Source organism: Ictalurus furcatus, chromosome 25 (assembly GCF_023375685.1).
Source record: "Ictalurus furcatus strain D&B chromosome 25, Billie_1.0, whole genome shotgun sequence".
NCBI lineage: Eukaryota > Metazoa > Chordata > Actinopteri > Siluriformes > Ictaluridae > Ictalurus > Ictalurus furcatus.
The window spans coordinates 7,080,578-7,097,577 of NC_071279.1; the positions used below are offsets into that span (position 1 = coordinate 7,080,578).

General features: G+C 39.2%; 1 protein-coding gene across 4 annotated transcripts in view; it reads left to right on the top strand.

Moving 5' to 3' along the window:
• The first annotated feature begins 259 nt into the window (after nt 1–259).
• runx2b (RUNX family transcription factor 2b) overlaps nt 260–17,000 on the top strand; it is a 29,776-nt gene continuing 13,035 nt past the window's right edge. For 2 of the 4 annotated variants that reach the window (XM_053614260.1, XM_053614259.1), the window contains exons 1-4: nt 260–927; nt 12,686–13,002; nt 14,473–14,629; nt 16,263–16,367. In XM_053614260.1, coding sequence (XP_053470235.1) covers nt 786–927; nt 12,686–13,002; nt 14,473–14,629; nt 16,263–16,367 — 721 coding nt within the window. In that variant the 5' untranslated portion in view covers nt 260–785. Of the gene's footprint in view, nt 928–12,097; nt 13,003–14,472; nt 14,630–16,262; nt 16,368–17,000 lie in introns of those variants that run through there. The other 2 variants (XM_053614257.1, XM_053614258.1) reach the window with 1 other exon arrangement.

Genomic DNA, 17,000 nt, shown 5'->3' on the forward strand with positions numbered 1-17,000 from the left:
AAAGAAGGTGTAGGTGGAAGAAAGCCCTAGGCAGGAAAAGCAAAGACAGCACCAAACAGTCGCTTCTGCGCTCCATATGCTGTGGGAGGTTGAGGCTCGTAATTGTTCGCGCCCCCCTCTGAAGCCTCATGACTCAGGGGAGCTGAAGAGCTCCCTCCACCCCCCCCCCCCCCCACACACACACATACATATACACACCCCACTCAACCCTACTCCCCCCCACCCCCCCGAGTGCCAGGAAAAGCTGCCGAACCACGCGTCTCCGCAAGAAGAAAAACAGAGCGAGAGCAGGAAAGAGGGGGAGAAAAAGAGAGAGAGGGAGAAAGAGAGCAGAAAGCCACAGCAGTAAGAAGCTGGCCCACTCATTTCTGTTGCTCTGGTGATGTCACGAGCATGTGACCCTGCCTCTCCAGTGACAGCTTTTTTGAAGGGAGGGAAAAAAAAGAGAGATTTTAAAGCTTCTGCCGTTTTGGGTTTCTGTGAAGGCTTTGCTCACCTCCTGAGCAACCACAGAACCACAGGAGTTCAGATCAGAATTTTTGCACCGGGCAGCACGTAAATGGTTAATTGTCGCAGGTCAGCCTCAGGCGTAAGGAGCGCACCAGTCAGTAAGTACGCTTCAACCGCACTTTTCAGTGCAGCAAGTTTGGCTCCATCCTCTCCAGTTAGGGGACATTTTTTTTTAGCCAGACCTGGTCATTACTTGTGGTCATGAAAATAGTTGATGCGAAAACGCAATTCTTGTGGATGTTTTTACCCTTGCGCTTTTTCTCCTGGCATGATGCATGTGCCTAGTTGAGGACGCCTCAAAGGTCATCAAAACCATAGAGAAACAAAATTTATCCGTGGAGCAGCTGACGGTGGCGGCAATGGCATCAAACAGCCTCTTCAGCTCTGTGACACCTTGCCAGCAAAACTTCTTTTGGGGTAAGTGATTGCTAAGTTGAAACATTTTAACCATTTTATCCATTCGTGTAGCGTGAAGTTCTTCCGTATGATGTCAGTGTTCAGTGGGTACGGTCAAAGACAATTAGTGGTCCAAATACATTAACCTATCTGAAATAAGCAATGCTGTGCCAAGAAAATCCACTGCCATGTCTAGAAAACATTTATATTACGAATATATATTTGCAAACATTTGCAAGCAGCCAACATGTTTGTACAGTTTAAGGTTACACGTGTGGAAGGATGTCGAAAAGGGAAAAAAAAACTTCTTGAAAGATATTTCCATCAAGCATAAACATTCACTCAGCATGCTGCACACATTTACAGACAAGCAGTGAAACAAGGCATGAAAATAGAGCGGAATATGAAAGCAAATACTTGTATGTTTGATACGGCCTGTTGGATTAGTGGGTGTGCATCAGCATCTCTGCAGCTGAATGGCCTGACCTGGAACACAGCAGTGTGAATGTCCATCACAGCAACAGCCCTGGTGAAAAAATGAGCCAGTACCAGAAGAATATGCAGGAAATGTTGCAGATGTCTTCAGTGGAAGAAATGTCTGATTAATGTCTGTTCACTTACTCTGATGTTCATTTTTTAAAAAAGATTTTAAAAAGACACAATCGGTCCTATTTGAAATATTGTTAAATTATATCATTAAACTAATGGCATGATCAAATTATATCATTAAGCTGAGAAATAAACAAAAGAGAGTGAAAAAACAGCTACACTCCATGCTATTAAAATTGAATCCGGTTTTGCAATTGCAACTAGATAAATGAAACACAAAGCTTCATTGTGCATGACTTCCTAATGTCAAACTCAGGCCCTTCCATTTTGCTTGATCTATGGGCGTACATATCCCTCCAGAGCAGTTTTGAATAAGTCCAAATGTCTTGTTTCCAAACACAGCTGTGCGGAGTGTGCGTCCCGAGCCACACGAGCTGCACGCTTCCCTTCACGATGCCGCAGCCAGAGAGGCACTTATAGCAATCAGCACCCTCTATTAGCATGTTAACCTCTGGCCCTCTCCAACATCTCTGGGCTGAGAGAACAGAAGGATGAGAGCACCATGGCGGGAAGTTTAGTGCCTGCAGAACGATAACACACTTTTATTTGGGTTGCTGCAGGTGTGAGCTGTAAATGACCAATGTTAATCAAAACCAACCTTGTTTTAACATCCAAGGGCCATTTGTTTTTTTTTTGTTTTTATATGCCTACCACATTTTTCTACAAGTATGACACGCACACACACACACACACACAGACACACACACACACACACACAAACATATATATATATATATATATATATATATATATATATATATATATATATATATATATATAAATAAAATAAAAATGCACAACATTTATTTAATTAGCTTGAAAACATTCTTTTGTGGTGTGGAATAATCGTCAGCATGTGTGGCAAGATGTAAACTCACAATGTCTCTGCAGGACATATTTTGTTGCTTATTTTCCCTCTGTCTATCAAACTCAAAACCAAGTATTGACAATGATCCCATGGTAGCAATTATCATTTAGCAATGAGAGAGAGAGAGAGAGAGAGAGAGAGAGAGAGAGAGAGAGAGAAAGAGAAATCCACCTAAACTACAGTCTGATGAAAGCAGAGAGGATGATTTAACGAAGTTGATGACTCAAGATCCAGACTCGTTTCAAAATATCCATATACAGTAATTGAGGCGACCTTAAGCTGAGAAATGAAAAGGCAGCTTCTGTTGCATGCACGGTCTCCGCAGATCCTACCACAGACATTTCATTTTTGAGACATGCTAAAAGCAAACCAGACGTCGCTTTTCCACAGTAGGGCCAGTGGAGGGAAGCCTTCTCATCAATAGATAATTGAACTGAGAGAGAAAATCACTACTGTGAGTCCTCAGCGGTAGCTTACAGGAGACGAGAGTCATCTAAAAAAAAAAAAAAAGTTACCATTCTCAAAGGAACACCAATTTAGTGCAATTTAATTATAGCCAGCAAGCAAGCATGTAATGATAAATAGGAATTTATAGATAATGATACCTTTAATGCCTTCTGGTATGTGTCAGGTTACTATCACAATACTAAATGTAATGGAACTAATATGCAATTTGAGACGCTTTTACCTTTTATTTTTCTGCCTTGATTTTTGACTGTAACTGTCATCATTTGTTGACAAAAAAAAAAAAAATGTTTTTCATAGCATGTCCAAAAAGTTTCTAAAGCCACTGTAATGCAAAGCTGAAACTAATATGTTGCAAACACTGTTTTTGCAGATCTTGTAAAGGAATACATTTAAAAAAAAAAAAGTTTTAAATCCTTGTCCTTTTCTGCATTCCGTCATGAGAACACTTCTCGAGTCCATAAATACAGCATATACAAAGATGTATGGTATTACAAATGGCCCATGAGAAAACATACCAATAACTGGAACATGGCAGAGGGAAGTGACAATTTAATCAAAGCACTTAGTCAAACTGTACAGGAAACCAAATCCCTTTTCTAGTGTCAGAGCAAATGCGCAGTCAATAGCTCAGAGAAATGGAGAGAGGCGGAAATGACAAGAGAACGGCTTTAGTTTCACATCACAACAAGGGCCATCTCCTACTTCATTCAAATTAGCTCCCTGTACACTCCCAGGAGGGTAAAAGTGTTAAAAGTGAGGGATCAGTTGCACACCTGAACATCAGCCCGCTGGCTCAGGGATACTGGAGTGACTGCAGCCACCCACATGTGCCTGCCGCTGTAACTGGAGTAAGAACTTGAGGGAAAAAAGGAGGATCAGTTTGCGCCTAAGAGTTGCAGAACTGCTCGGTCGCTAGAAACCCACAGGTGGATCAAACAGCACCCATCTGCTGTGATGGAGGTGGCAAGGGGCTTTTGTGCTGCCTCACTTGTTTCTGTTTTCCTCCTCCTCCCCCACACACTTCTATAAAACAGCCCTACTGACTGTGCTGTAAATGCAGCTGAATCACTTAATCACTGTCTCAGCACCTGTGATGCAAGCACGTCATCCTGGATATCTGGGTTATAATAGGTTTTGTAGCACTCTCATGTGTAGTACATACTCACCTACACACTTTTTTTTTCTTTTTTTTTTTTTTTTTTTTACAAAGGATGAAATCATATATGCTTTGGGCACAAAGAAGTGAGTGGGCGCGCACATTGATATTGTGTTCAGTAATTGGCTTTGAAGTAGCAGCAGCCTGGTATTTTTTAGCGCATTTCCCCTCTGAGTAAGCTAGAAACTGTAGGAAGGTGATCAGGGAGAATCATTTCACTTTGCAGCTTGGGTTTAAGTATCACCATGTCCAAGGGGAAATAAAGAGAATGCAACTCTTGTTATCTAATAGGACCTGTTAAACCACATCTTTGACCGACGCATTTTAATATCTGTCTGAAGGTTTTTTTGTGGGATAGTATGGGGATCTGTGTATGTATCAAAGCAAAATCACATCTGGCAACACTTGACAGTCAACCTCCCGTTCCCGTATGATCATTTGATGTATAAACGCCTAACAGTAGTCCTGTCTATCTCTTCAAACTGTCGCACCAATGCATCAATTCCAATCAAAATCTGTGTCAGAACGATGTGGTACAGGCTTTAATACCGTGACTCCTTCCAGTGCTATAAAATGGTGTTGTCAGGCAAAGGGTAACAAAGTCTATACAATTGCAATCTGCCGTGGAAAGATGATGCGTTTGTCGTTTTGTCTGCGGCATCCAGGCCCCACTTGTTGTTCTGGCATGCATTTGTGAAATAAGATGCCTGTTTTTAGAGATCATGCTGTTAAAAACACAAACAGACATAACAACAAAAGTCTCAGAGGACCTGAAAGTTAAATGAAATATATATATATATATATATATATATATATATATATATATATATATATATATATATATACGTATATATATATTTTTTTCCCCAGAGTTGTCATTTTTAGCAACCACAGGCATCCTACATGAGAAAATTCACTTCAAAGCAGGAACTGTGAATCTGAAACACAACAACATTCTCAGGCAATGTGTCTTTTATTTGAATTCATTTTGGAGTGTTTATTGAGTCTTCACACACAAGTGCACAAATTTTCAGCAGTAAATGTTTAACACAGCTCTTCACCTAACAGCTTAGATGTGGTGTTCAATTCGAAATAAAATGTCAACGGAGTAGAATTTCAAAATTTAAGAAAACAAAAAAAAAACCCTTTTTGTTGTCACATTTTGTGGTTTTGTGTAAAAGCTGAAAAGTTACTCAAGACATTTATAACTGCCAAGATGTTTATTATCTCATATTATTATTATTATTATTATTAAGAATATTATTATTTCCAGAAAATAAGCTCTCCTTTGTGCTTAATAAAATGTTTATTCAGCATGATTCAGCAGAAAATAAAACTGTGGCATATCTTAACAATAACAGTGTATTTAAAAGAAACTGCACTGGATAATGTAATGCTTAATGAGCTGACAATTAAAAGCTTCCTCGAGGGATTTTACTTGGAAACCTCTCTGATGGGAAACACTTTGCAGGGTTCTACATAGAATCTTTCAGGGTTCCCTCAGAGTGACAAAAACCAAAGAACGCTTTAGGTGGCTGGATGGATTCTTTTTTTTTTTTTTTTCTAAAAGTGTACCAACATATACAAAGCCACAGCCTTACACCGCCACCGCAACCCTTTACACACACTCTGCTTCTTGTCTCCTCTTTAGGAAAAGTGGAATTTAGCTGTCTGATACGTCTCCACAGGACCTGGTTTAGCTAAGTCTGTTTTTTTGTTTAATCCTTGGGTCTGTGTATTAACTTATAGAATCGTAGGCAAATATTAGTGTGAATGTGCAATTTCTTGCATTACATCAGTTAACCACACCTGCACCTTTTCTCTAACCCAGACTAGCTTTCACACCATTTGCACAATGTGAGGTTATCAGCATGCAAAAGGGTTACGGTGGTGTCCGTCACATTTGTAATTATGGTATTTTAACCCCAAACTCCCACAATTCATCAGCTGGTACTGAATTAAATTTCCCTCTTGTAACTACATACTTGTACTTGTTGATTTTAACTAAAGAATAATGCGTTTTCAGATGAATAACTCAATAATAAACTAAACATTAAGGGTTAAAATGACTAAACATCACAGGGGTAAAAACACATCACTGCTATTGGCACTACCACTTCAGCAGTGCAATTAGCTTTAAAGATGTGGTGTTTCTAGACTCAACCAAAGTAATTACAATGTAATTTATTTTCAGTCTGTTATGACATGATGGTGGATTCAGTTTATGGTATTTGTGAAATTGCATGATATTGCAATGCAATTGCAAAAATGAACGAACCTTTACCATGTTCAGTTGAAGTATTTACAGATGCTTGTAATGTCGTCACTGATTAGCCTTCCACAGAAGCATTAAAGTGGAGTAATTCAGTTAACTCTAGACATCTGAGATCTTTATTCTTAAGATGCCAAAAATGTTATTTCATTTAGTTCTGACCCAAATTGCAGCGATTACCAATAAAATAAATTCACCCTCTGGGATTTACGAACTCGGTCCAAGTCTGATTCACGAATTGACATTCTTTGGAGTTCGGTTCAACGAACTAAATTATACGTCATTTTAATTTTTACAGAGCGCATATAATAAATATAGTATATCATCGGGAAATTATCCGACAGAAGAGAACTTAAGGTGTGTGATCTGTTAACTGAAGAGCAGATTATTTGTTATATAAATCGTTTAGTACATGGAAAACCAAATACACTGTAGGATGGCAAAATACTGCTGGGTTTGAGGTTTGATAGAAACAGCCTCAACTTATTTTTCTGTTATTTATCATTCAGTAACTACTATGAGTTATTTCAAAACAAAAATGAGGAAGGAAAAAAAGTATGTAGTTACAAGGGTGAGGAATGTTAACCTGAACCTGATGACAACTCATGGGATTATAAAAGGTGGCAACAAGTAGCACAGAGGTGTCCAGGCTTATCTGCAAAGGGCAAGTGTGATTGCAGATTTTCATTCCAACCAAGCAGGAGGCGCATCTTATAGTCAACCGGCCAAGATCAGGATCTAACAGATCAAACATGCGGAATCAGGTGCTGCTCCTTCTTGGCTGGAAAGAAAACGTGCAGCCACATCGGCCCTTTGCTTAAAACACAATCCATACCTATATTTCCTCATATGAATTTAAGGAGTTTTTCCTCGCCACCTCTACCACGGGCTTGCTCAATAGGGATAAATCCACACACTTAAAATCTGTCTCCTGTGTTTATATATTTCTGTAAAGCTGCTTTGAGACAATGTCCATTGTAAAAAGCGCTATATGAATAAAACAGAATTGAACTGAATTCTTAAGTACTCAGTACACCAAAGAACCAATTTACTGTTATTTATATTCTTATTAACGCAAAAGGTTGTGTAGAATATCTTTATAAATGATCTAGGAAACCTGTTAGATCTGTCATTTCTGTAAGAAAATGTTTGCACGTCATATCTCGATTGTTACTTGAACAAGACAATGTTCCAGTGTCGATTTATGTTTAAGAGGGATTATGTGTGCAGAAAAGAACAAGTTTAAAGAGGATGGATACCGTCCCTGATAGCTTACAGGAGGCTTGGAGTCCAATTAACAAGGATATAAAGGATATACTCCCAAACTCTAAAATGATCTATTGCGATATTGACCTCAGTGCCTTGTACTTCCAGAAGCATTTGCTCTCCATCATTTTCTCCCCGCTAACCAATTCATCAAACATTCCACAGTTTTAGTTTTGTATTACGATTTCCCCCTAAGCTTTGGTAATGACTAAGTTCAGCTCGTAGGCTGAAAAGAATAGAAGACTGGGCAGACCTCCTCCCTGTGAGAATGATTGAGTTTCTAGCAAACAATGGCAGCCTTATTTTTTCACAAAGAAATATCAGAGCGGTGGCCAAGCAAATCACCTGGTTCCACAGACTTTTGACGTCCTGGAATAATTCATTTAATCTACTGCTGTGCACATATGGCTACAGTATACTTTACCCCAGTCTGAGGTTTATGCACTCGAAGAGCAATGCTCTGTGTGTCTTGCTCAGATTCCGGCCTGCTGTAATATTCTTCCATTCATTCTTGGTTTCATTTGAGCACCTTTGCATGAGCTGTCCTTAGTCCAAACACGTATTAAAGTGGCGTTAACAGAAGCTGAGAAAAATAAGCCGTGATAGGCGATAGCCCTCTGACACGCATGTTATTTATATCTGTCAGTTTGTGTTGTCCATGGGGTGATTCAACTCTCGATCCGTGCATGTTACACGTTACTCCATCAATCGTCCTCAATCTACTGCTGGACAAGGTGAAATCTGCTCCCAATAAATCGACTACTAGTTTTACCTTTCACGCAGAACAGCACTAAACGGCAGCGGATACATTAGGACGGTATCTTGCATATATACTATAAATATTTTTCAACCAATCAGGCCTTTTTCAGAGAGGAAGTAGACCAATGCAATTCACAGAGGAAGAAAAATGTGTGAGGTGGAACTCTGGTCTTATTTCTTGTCCAAAATAAGCACACTCTTATGGAAAAATGACACTCAATCCTCGTCCAGGAGTGTTTGCTGTTCATACTGATCCTGTGATTATACGTCAAAAGTAATTACTCTGTGGGATTTTGCAGCGTAAAAATGAACAGATTATTTACTCAGCGGCAAATATTATATGTAATATTGTTTGAAAAGAAATAAGAAAATAAACACAAGCTGCAACATCACTTATATGCCGTATGGCATGTTTAAACAGTGTAAGCTTACAAGCCCTTCGAAGTAGACCGCTACAGGGACAACACATATAATAATGAGCGTAGTGTAGCATGGTGTAAAATGTCTGAACACCTAGAAAGCACCACAGCAGACAGTAGAGCTGCACACACTCTTAATGCCGGACTCGGTCATTATGAGTGTTTAATGGCAGCTTACACATCAACGCCCTTTATTTCTTTCCCCTTCCCAAGCCACAGAAGTTCCTTTTCTGTTCCTATTTTTAAGTACAAGTGATCTCAATTAAGGACCTCCACGAAGGATGAAGGCGGCAGACAGTCATGCCAATAAGAGCAAAAAGGAAATTGCCTTTGTAGCCGGCCCCTCCTCTACCGACCACAGCAAGCCTCCATCTCAACTCTGATTTCCAGACGAGGCTGCCATGCCGCATGCTGCACTCAACCAAAACAGCCAGAGGAAGGCACTCGACGTGCACCCGCTCCTTCTTTAGGCCTTAATGGAAAATCTCCTACCCTGTCGCATTTCTGTCCTATCACTTCTGTGCCATCTCTATCGTCTCAGCCATTTCTGCGTGGTTGCAATTTGCTGCCTTCTCAGACCCTTTGCCTTATTTCATAGCTTGGCAAGTAGACTTTTAAGGCTGCATTACTGTGATGATGTCATCAGCCGTTCAGTGACAAATAGTAATTATGGGCTTAAATTAAATCTAGGGATCGAGAGGAGTTGAGGCGGTCTTCCTGATTCAGTAAGAAATATGTTTCTGTGAATGTGTCATTCCTCTCTCTTTTTTTCTCTCCCTCTCTGTCAAACACACACACACACACACACACACACACACATATACAAATACACTCTCACACATTCTCTCCGCCCCTCTGTTCTGCTGCCTGCCAAGGATGGAAAGTAACTGTTTGAAACTGGAAGGTTCCGTGGCCCCATCAAAATGCTCCACACATAAAACCATAATTAAGTGTCTTTAAAAATGCACCACTGTGAAATGGAGCCTTGATCCAGGGACTTAAGAGGCTGGATTTTTCCTCGCAACCAATGAAAGAATGCAGGACTAGAGAAAAACACACACACACACATACACAGAAAAACATTCATGTAGCATGTTACATAATACCAGGGCTTTATGAATAAAATTGTAGTCATTTGGATATTGTTACCACCCTGGAGCTCAGTGTCTCCTTTTATTTAATGTAGAAGTCAACAATGGCTCCTTTGTCTCATGCCCTTATTTATAATAAGGTGTGTATCAGCGGGGGGTTGGTTTGTGCATGGTGATTGCACAAACTCTTTACCAGTCTGATGAGTTATCCGCAGAAAACCATACTATCATCCCTGTGACAAGCTCTTCCTATCGCTCCATAATCAGACCCGCATCAGCTCCTGGTTCTCTTACACTGTGTCCCTCTAAACTAAGCACATAATATCATCAGGTTCTGAGTCTGATCAGTTCAGACACAAAGGTTGAAAGATGAACAAAGGTGATGAACAACAAAAAGTGAGCTCGTGTCCTTTATAAACCGAACAGCTTCAGCCCCTCGCATTTGTGGCACATCAGAGGCAGCTGTGTGGGCTGCTCTCGGCTCATTAGGACATCAAACGACAAGCCCCGAAAGGAGTGGGCAGAGTCCCGGTCTCAAGGCACAGAGAATGATTGAAATTAAGTGCGTACACTCCACATCGATATTGCTGGCAGATGGCGCCCATACTGTACAGCAAAGTGGATTCAGATGTCACAAATGCTCTTTGATATCTCTTTGTATATGACTTAACACACAGTTTGGTTTAGGCATGTCAACAGCCTCCCTGATTCTGCGATTAGATTTTATTTGCACCATTGTTTTATTGATTGTCATGGTAATCAAAATGTTTTTTTTTTGATGAATTACAGTACATTTGCTGCTCATTTGAGTGACCGTCAGCAAGGCTGTCCTAGAAACAGTCACATACTGTAAAACAACACTTTTTCTCCATTGAGCATACTTCTGGCCCAGAGCGAGTAAATGATGGAGAAAGCGAGACACCCCAGACTGTTTGAATAATATGCAGTGCAGTTTAACTAGGGATATGTTTAATACCGTTACAACCTTAATTACAACTCTACTGATTTATCTGTCCATAAATTTAAAGTTAATATTTTAAAAATCACTGGCCAGTCTGAATCATATTTTTAGTGTTCTGGGCAGAAAGAGAAGGAACGTAATTCAATAGGCTTTTTTCCTCTGTCATAAGGATGTGCCATATGCATGCCTGTCTGTGCTTCAAGAGTTTTTCTATCCTTCCCACATCCTTACAGTGAAAGACATACACTTTATATAAAGTCCCCCCCCCACACACACACACACAATAATGTATATTCATATCCAAAACACACACACACACATACAGTATACACACAGTGTGTGTGTGTGTGTGTGAGTGTGTGTGTGTGTGTGTGTGTGTGTGTGTGTGTGTGTGGTAATACCACCTCTCGTTTCTCCATCACCACACATTTGTGGTTGTAGGTCGCATCCCCATAAACTTGCATGTGGAAATAAGGCACCATACTTCAGTAAAGCTCTGTACAGAACTGCCATCAGTATTTATTTGTGGCCAGTTTGACTCGCGATAGTGACTGTGTTTTAAATGTTCCTGATGGGAAACGACAGGACTTCTTTCCATCAAAGAGTGCGATTGCCATCTATAGTACCGTTCAGAGATGACGAACCAGCTCTCTTGAGACTAAATCCATGCAGGCTGTATGATATTAGCTTTATCTGATCCTACAGAGCGTTTGCGTTTCTGATCTATCTGCTTATCCTGCTCATGCATTTGCAGTGTTTCCTTCTTCTTAACTATTACAGCTGTCTTGAGTATAGTGTTGAGCCTGGTCTGTTTTATCCAAAACTTATTTACTTACAGTTGTTGTTACTTATCAGTTGTTTGAGTGAAGACATTGTGAAATGGACAGTGCAGGAGCTATTAGTAGTAAATAAGTAACAAACAAATGAGAACAACATAAGCACGTCAGGGTGGTGCTGAGGCTAATGATGCAGATTAACAGACTATTAATTATCCAGTGTTATGAAATGTATCAGAAATCATAACCACATTAGGTGTATAGTTTGATACAGCATCGTCTAAGCAGGAAATGAAACAAATGGGGTCATATTAACCCTGCTAAAAAAAAAAACAATAGAAACCATCACAGAAATTTGTAGTGGTTTCCAGTACAAATACCATTACAAACGATCAGCTAACCATTGAAACCATTATTGATCCTTAATGGTATCCAGTGCTACCAATAGAAGGCAACATATCACCAGTAGAGACACACAAGAACCATTACAGTTTCCATTAAAACCAATACAATTCCCATTATAACCATTAAAACCATTACAAAATTCTCTGAGGGTTTCTAGTGGGGTTTTTTTTTCCAGCAGGGTAGTCAAGATTTTCCATATTTAACACATTTCCTGGAATGTCTAGAACATCTTGTAGCCTGTTTGTTTGATCTGATAGACCTGAAAAAGTTTTTACACACATACACAGGAGGGAAATTGAATAAGCTTGACTGTTTAATTTTACACTGAACATCATCTGGAGAGAACATGTCAGATATTTGGACCACTGAACACATTCGGCTATAAAAAATAAAAAATAAAATAAAATCGCGCGGGAGAGAGGGGAAAAAATACAACTTTGCCTAGTGTCAGACGTGACGCGTGATTATTTTGGGAAGGTTTTTTTTTTTAATAGAGGAAAACGTAGCAAATGACGCCTCTGCACAAAGCGCCAGTTGAAGTTTGGTCGTGACGGAGCTGGATTCGGACACTTCCGACACTCACTTCTCACTCGCACGTCGAGTTCACACTGGAACAGCTGCCGAAACATCTGCACTTTTTACTCACTACAAGACAGGAGTTGTGTGAACCTCGCCGACTCGCCTTACCTCGAGTGTAACTCAGCGTGTTTGTGATGCGCATTCCTGTAGATGCGTGCGCGACTCGGCGCTTCAGCCCCCCGTCCAGCAGCCTGCAGCCGCTCCCGGCCAAAATGAACGAGGTGAGCAGCAGCAGCAGCAGCAGCAGCACTGGAGGCAGCGGTGGGATTAACAGCATTAGCGGCGGGAATGCCGGAGGTGGAACCGGGCAACACGACGCGAGACTGCGGCCGCTTGAGAACCGCTCCATGGCAGAAATCATCGCCGATCATCCCGCCGAGCTCGTGCGCACAGACAGCCCCAACTTCCTCTGCTCCGTGCTGCCCTCTCACTGGAGGTGCAACAAAACGCTGCCGGTCGCCTTCAAGGTAAACCCTGCTTCCAGGTCTTTCCCTTCTTCCGTTTGGATTTTTTAAAAAAAATTTTAAACTTACTAGAAAAATACTTTCAGTAGTTACATTGTAGGGGAAATATTATAAGATAAAAATGTTCTAGTCCGTGGGAGTCATTCTTTGTGCGACTTTTGGGTTCAAATATTTAGGTTCAAGTTGAAATATTCCCATGTCCGGAAACTTTTTATTATTTTTATTTTCTCACGATAGGTGAGTCATTTTTACTTCAATTTTTACAAGTCACTTGAATTTGCGGCTGTTTTGGCTACACGATTACCCAACGACAACAACAACAACAACAACAACAACAACAACAACGTGTTAATTAGCCTAATAAACGTAGTAGGTCTTTATTTACACAAATATAATCTAAGTATAAATACGTATGTGTATAAATCTGAATTTGTAGAAATGTTTCTATCTATCTCTCTATCTATCTATCTATCTATCTATCTGTCTATCTATCTATCTATCTATCTACATATTGCGGATTTTTGTTCTTAACTGGTTGACTACAAAAACGTTTTTCCTATCCTTAAATCCTTGTTTATTGCTGTAGGCCTATTTACAATGTGTTAAAATGATGTGATAAATATGTAAATGTAGTGTTCATTTATTGTCCTCATCAGTAATATGTATTAGATATATACCCACAGATAGAAATAGTTTTGTGTGTGTTTACTATTTTCCACATTTCAGAACAAAAGGGAAGACAACATATCTGTGAAATGATAAAAACAAATCCGCAAATAAACCAAGCACATTAACTACACCCACACCCACACATGCACACACACGCACGCACGCACGCACACACACAGGCTAGCTATATATATATATATATATATATATATATATATATATATATATATATATATATATATATATATATACATCCATCTTGTACAATTTATATATATATATATATATATATATATATATATATATATATATATATATATATATATATATAATTTATTTGTTTATTTTAGATTGATGACAGCTTTTCACATTTTTTTTCCCCACACGCTTTTTCTCAACTTGCTTTCTTCATGATGCAGTCATCCGGGATATTTTTCAGTTTTGAAATAGTTCCCACACATGCTGAGCACACTGTTTTTCGACTGTTTTTCCTAGTCCTAAGTTCTTTTAAATTTGACAATTTGGATATGAATGTATATTTATACAGAAATCAATTTCTCTAAGTATTTTTGCCTTTTGTAACACATTTCATGCACATGCCTTTAAACAGACATCAGTCAGGTGTGTCCAAATGTTTACGTTTACTGCAAGCTTTTGTATCTGTATTTTGTCATTTTGTCTGGGAATATTGATCCACAATATTGATTGATCCACAATATTGATCAGACTAGATTCCAGCACTTCCTAACATGACCCCAGTGAGTCCTGGAAGCTATCACTGCAGTCAGTGTTGTGTCCCTGCAGGTCGTGGCTCTAGGAGATGTTCCAGATGGTACTGTTGTCACTGTGATGGCTGGGAACGATGAGAATTACTCAGCAGAGTTGCGCAATGCTTCAGGTGTGATGAAGAACCAGGTGGCTCGATTCAATGATCTACGCTTTGTGGGACGCAGTGGAAGAGGTTAGTCCACTTTCAGTCAATAAAATATATTCGTACGAACACTCTTTTTTTTTTTTTTTTAACATATAGTAGTTACATTTAGATAAATATATCTATGATCTGCGAGCTGGAAAAGGAGATTTTATTAAATGCCATGATTGCCAGCATTCTGACTGCATTGCTTTGGCACAGAAATCAGAGGATTAAAAAAAACAGCCAACTCTGAGCTGTCAACAGACATCAGTTGAGTAAAGCCATGTTGTCTCCTGTGTGTAATTATCAGGTCTGATCCACTTAATGCCCATTTTTACTGTTGTTTACATAAGGGGATCTGTAAGTAGATAAGATTATCTGAAGCATGTGGTGTCAACACAAGATGAGAGAAGTTTACACAATGAGGGCATACTGTACTGTACATCTACAGTCTTTATATTAGCCAATCAGCTGTATTTATTTTCCTGCTTTGCAACTACCTACACCTGCTCCAACTAAGAGCACACTGTGTGCCTAAGAGTACGTTTGTGCAGGAAGGCTTGTGTAATTGGTTTTATGGTTAAATGGGGACAAAAGATATTCTTTTAATAATTACATCAGTTACAGTCCAAGCAGTACCTGATGGCATGTGATCATTAAGTTACAACGCTCTGTGGGTTCCTCTGTGGGCATAATAAATCAAATAAATTGACTTTATTTTTTATTAATTTATTAATGGCTTGATACTGTATAAATGTATATATAATTCATATGAAACTGAATTAGGGAGTGAAAACATTATGCAATTTGATGATATTGAATTGTTATATTTTAAATCTTCATTTAACATGTAAATAATAGATCTAAACTCTCCTGTTTTAAACTCAGCTTTAAACCAATATAAACTGCACAGTGCACATAAATGACAGGTGATTAGCTTGGCCAAGGCAATCTCTTTCCTAACTGTGTGAATATTGCTGCTGTTTCCCCTCTTGTTTAATGTATAGACACCCAAAATGTTCTTGCAATTTTTATAAAATTTAATTGTGCAATTTTTTTTTCTTCTTTTAAGCAATGCTAAATAAGTTTCAGATTTTTTTTTGATTAATTGGATTGATCTCGGTAAATTGATTCTCAGTGCTGAGAACGCGTTATTGATCGTTTGCATATAAGAACATTTTAAACAATATAGTCCTTTCAGATTTCAAATAGTAACTAAAGTGCTTAAACTTTTCATCGTCGCAAGAGAAACATTGAAATCTGTGTTGAGATAAAACTCAGCACTGGAACTGTGTGTGTCTTTGGTGTTGAGATGAGATGTTGGTGCTTGTGCTTGGCCAGCTGTTGCTCAGAGTTGCGATGACGTTCCACTCTCCTCTTCCTGTCTCCTTGACCAAGCAGTGGCATTCCTGAGACGCCATGTTAGTACACTGCATTCCCCTTAGAACCCCATGAGAGCACAATTTGTCTGAAATCTTGTTTAGGGAACTGAATGATGAGCCAGGGTTGTTGATCTGAATTCCACTCAGTTGTAATGCTTGGAGTTCTTTCCACCTGCCTCCTTCACCAGGAGGATTAGGTCTAAATTAAGATTCATATGAGATGAAAGCTGGCAGAGGTCTGTAAACATGCAGGTGCTTTTATTGTCAGCAGCTAAACCTGTATTATTATGTTTGTACAGGAAAGAGCTTCACCCTGACAATTACAGTGTTCACAAACCCACCACAAGTGGCCACTTACCACAGAGCCATTAAGGTCACAGTGGACGGACCGCGTGAGCCAAGGAGTAAGTTACACACTTCTTAAAGTGACCAAATCTCTGTATTCTGTCTTTTTCCTGTCCTATCTATTGCATGTTTGTGATCACTGAAGTGGTGTGATGCTCCTTCTTTTTCTCTGTTGATTTATTCCTAGATACTGTAGCTGAGATGTTGGATGGCTGTTGGAAGTCTAAACAATAACTATGTATATTTATCATTTATTTTTATTCACATAAATTATTTTTTAAGTGTGTGTGTGTGTGTGTTAGCTGTGTTAATCAAGTGATTGATATTTATACCATTTGTCTTGTCAGATGCTGAGAAGTAAAAAGACCCTGTAAGATTATGCCTTTTTGGCTTGTGTTCTGAGAACTGTTCATGCATTCTGTAATGTTTGGACATTTTGGACTATTGGAAGTCAGATTTTTTGTGGACTTAAATGCTGAAACTCTGAATGGAGAGAGACATCCGAATAGTGCTATAGAAGTCACTGGGTTTACTTAGGCTCTTATTACATTTTCTTGAAAAGTCAAGACATAGTTCATTTCAGTACCGTGTAGTTTGCTACACACTATGGTATGTTATGGTGGTTATAGTATGGTATTTCAACATACAGTCTATCTTTTATATCACATTATATATTTTGTGTTTCTTTGTTG